At 50.9% G+C, this 3,104-nt stretch overlaps 2 protein-coding genes across 2 annotated transcripts; one reads left to right on the top strand and one right to left on the bottom strand.

Moving 5' to 3' along the window:
* Nucleotides 1-339: 339 nt before the first annotated feature.
* On the top strand, nucleotides 340-1,640 carry PHACADRAFT_202765 (uncharacterized protein; the record flags this gene model as incomplete). The annotated part of the gene is made up of 8 exons (XM_007402910.1): nucleotides 340-386; nucleotides 445-685; nucleotides 857-863; nucleotides 921-1,018; nucleotides 1,075-1,225; nucleotides 1,286-1,426; nucleotides 1,487-1,502; nucleotides 1,562-1,640. 8 exons carry the CDS (start codon nucleotides 340-342, stop codon nucleotides 1,638-1,640), a joined length of 780 nt encoding a protein of 259 aa, XP_007402972.1.
* A 1,068-nt stretch (nucleotides 1,641-2,708) lies between these two features.
* On the bottom strand, nucleotides 2,709-2,974 carry PHACADRAFT_202764 (uncharacterized protein; the record flags this gene model as incomplete). The annotated part of the gene is made up of 3 exons (XM_007402909.1): nucleotides 2,709-2,798; nucleotides 2,851-2,891; nucleotides 2,950-2,974. The coding sequence occupies 3 exons, from the start codon at nucleotides 2,972-2,974 to the stop codon at nucleotides 2,709-2,711; spliced, it is 156 nt and encodes a 51-aa protein (XP_007402971.1).
* Nucleotides 2,975-3,104: the final 130 nt, after the last annotated feature.

Here is a 3,104-nt window from a genome sequence, read left to right as displayed (position 1 = left end):
ATAGATGGAGCGCAGAAAGCTGTTTCTACTATCTCAAGCATATGGCGGCCTTTCATCGCTCAAAGCTCAAGGTGTTACATAATTTCTCGCTTCTATACTGGTTGAGTCACACCGGGACCAGCGTTATGGCGCCAACGCCTCCAGAAGCACTTCGCAATCTTCAACGCCGCGCGGCAAAACACCGCTCAGTGGTGAAATGGTACACATCTGGAAAGACAGCTCGAAAATGTTACAATAATGGCTGTTTATATAACACCAGCAAAGTCTCTCATAAAGAGTGCACAAGCAGTAGCTCACCTTGAACATAACTCACCCCCTTGCTTTCCCACATTGACTAGCATGTCTGCACAGTCAGACCAAGCACTTGTCCAAGCCTACTTGAGACAGTAAGTGGTACTTCTGCTTGCAAGTTAGCCACCTGATACTCACAGCTTCGTCTCCTAGAGCCACGGGTGACTATATCGGCGTAGCTGCTGCATGCAAGTACATCCTTTATCTCCCCTTTCATCGCTCACACAATATTTGCCCCTCAGGCCTCGTCGCCTACGAATTTGTGATCACCTTCGGCAACGAGATTGAGATTGTTTGGAAGAGACCTATCACGGCACGTGCCGTGCTCCTTGGCTCGGTACGATGGTGTATGCTCCTCGCGGCTGTCATGAACATTGCGCCGGAAACTGCGAATGTAAGCTCTGAGTGTTTCTGACTATGTGCGATCTGTGACAATGCTTACCACAGGAGTAAGTGCAGCTTTTGTAAGATCTGTGGGCAGCGGGCTGCTTACTTAAGTCTGATATATAGCTGTACGGTGCTTGACATCTTGGACTGGGTACTCACCCTCATTCAATTTCTCCAGGCCGCACGTACGCATCACGCAGTCTGTCAAAATCAAAATACATCCGCTGAATTCCATGTGCCAGTCTTTTCCGCCTTGCGTGTGTTCGCAATCTGGGATAGGAGTTATGTCTGGTCGCTGATCACGTTCGCGTTGAGCATGGTGCCATTTGCGACAAATATGGTGTGTGTCACTTATGATTGAACCTTGCATATACTCTAGTTTACGTTCTCATGCAGCACAATGCGGTAATGATAAAGTACGACATTGGTGTGAACCCGCTCGTTGGAACAATATGCATCGAGGAGTCTAAAGTCTCTGCACAAGTGAATAGCATGTGGGTGCACAGTTCTTGCGATACACTCGGAATAATAATCTTGCAATATAGATGTATGTTCCACGGTCAGAGACTGCTAACATATCGCAAGAACTGATACTACTTGCTCACAGTCATGTATACCACACGCAGCTCCCTCATCATCGCTGACGCTATCGTGCTCGTCCTAACGTGGATTAAGACATTCAGACACTGGAGGAATGCCCGCCGCCTCAAGATGAGGGCATCGCTGACGATATGTTTGCTGCGCGATGGTCAGTGGTCCTGCATGCAACTTTACATTTCCCGTTGCTGAAGCCCAGTTACTTATGCAGGAACCATGTATTTCATGTGAGTTAAACAGGACAGCCGCATTAGAAGGAGTTTCTCTCAGGCAACAATGGACACAGAGCTCTACTGGCTCTCAATATAAGCCAGCTTCTCACATACAACATCTCCGATACGGTGCGTCCCGACATGGGTACGTGAGCGCATAGCTGACGTCGGGCTTAAGGTGACGTCAATAGTAAGCGCGCTGATAGCAACCCTGGTGCATACCCTACGTTCCAATCGCATTGTTTGTACTCATGGACTCGGACTGTCCGCGCAGCCCTCGATCCTCATCAGCCGATTCATCATCAACCTCCGGACGGCCGGCTCGACAGTGTCGGACTACTCTATGCACATGAGCGACCAGCGGCAACGATAGTCGTCACTGCAGTTCACAAGGCCAACAGGTCGGTTGGGAAATATGGGGGCAACGCTGCAGGATAGCTGGGGCGACGAGCCTTGTGATGACGAGAGTGATGTGGCAGAAGTGAGAGAGGAGGGACGTCATGAGGCCAGCGCCGAGGCGTGATCCGGCATTGAAGACTGTACCATATTCCGCAGTATGCCCTGATTCTAGGCGGATACTAACGTTTGTAGCTCGTGCGGACAAGATACTAGAAGCTTATTGTATTTAATGACCCCAATAGTGATATGCCGTCAGGAACGGTGGCACATGAATACATGCATTTCGAAGCGATAATACAACGCTACACAGTGGCGATCCCAAAAGGCAGCCTCTGGCATACTCTGAATCCACTGGGATATTTTCACACAAAATCCACACCATGAGTTCGGGCGCATCTCGTCGGTACTGTCAACATAATCAGCTGTAGGACGTCTAGCGCTCTGAGATATCGCTCACAGAATCGGTCTAGTAGCATTCTCGATTACGCTGGGCGACGTATTGCGCCCACGCCGTTCGGGCCTGGCCGTACTAGCAGGAGCTCAAGGGTATATGGGTTCTCGGTACGCTGGGATGGTCCACATTGAATCTCAGTGAACACACGGGAAGATAGCCAGAGGTATGTTGCACTGAAGCACGTGGCTTTGATGGCATCAAACGTGGATATATAAAAAGCAACATTCGAAATTGTCAAAAGTAGAACCAAAAGGGACTCAGAGATAGTACTCCCAGTCGATTAGAATTACCAGCGCGAAGTCAGAACTGTTTTGTCTACAGAAGACACCGAGCTCCCGATTCTCGCTGCACCGGCACCCACACAGGTGTTACGCCAACGCCTCACGCGAGCACGGATCGTGCAGCGCTGTCAGGTAGTTAAGCATGACTTGGGCTTCCTGCCACGCGAATGACAGGCCCTGTGTGGCGTGTCAGCGAAGCACATGGAGGTGTATGGCAGGTGGTGCGTACGATGCGGGCGCAGGTGTCAAATCCAAATACCACACGTCGGGCTGGCGTGGTAGCGTATAAGCGTGCAACTGGCGCAGTCTATAAGAGGAGCACACGTACCTGGAGCGCCTCTGCCGTCGAGCATTTGCTCAGTCCTGAGCTCTGCTTGGGACGAACAGCGTCAGGACACGTCCACGGAAGCATAGTGGGAGCGCACGCACGTCCTCGCCCCACACATATGGGTCACGCGGCGAAGGGATAGGAGTAGTTACGAT

Source organism: Phanerochaete carnosa (assembly GCF_000300595.1).
Source record: "Phanerochaete carnosa HHB-10118-sp unplaced genomic scaffold PHACAscaffold_547, whole genome shotgun sequence".
NCBI classification, from domain to species: domain Eukaryota; kingdom Fungi; phylum Basidiomycota; class Agaricomycetes; order Polyporales; family Phanerochaetaceae; genus Phanerochaete; species Phanerochaete carnosa.
Note: the sequence above shows the minus strand (reverse complement) of the source record. Positions and strands in the feature narration are given on the sequence as shown.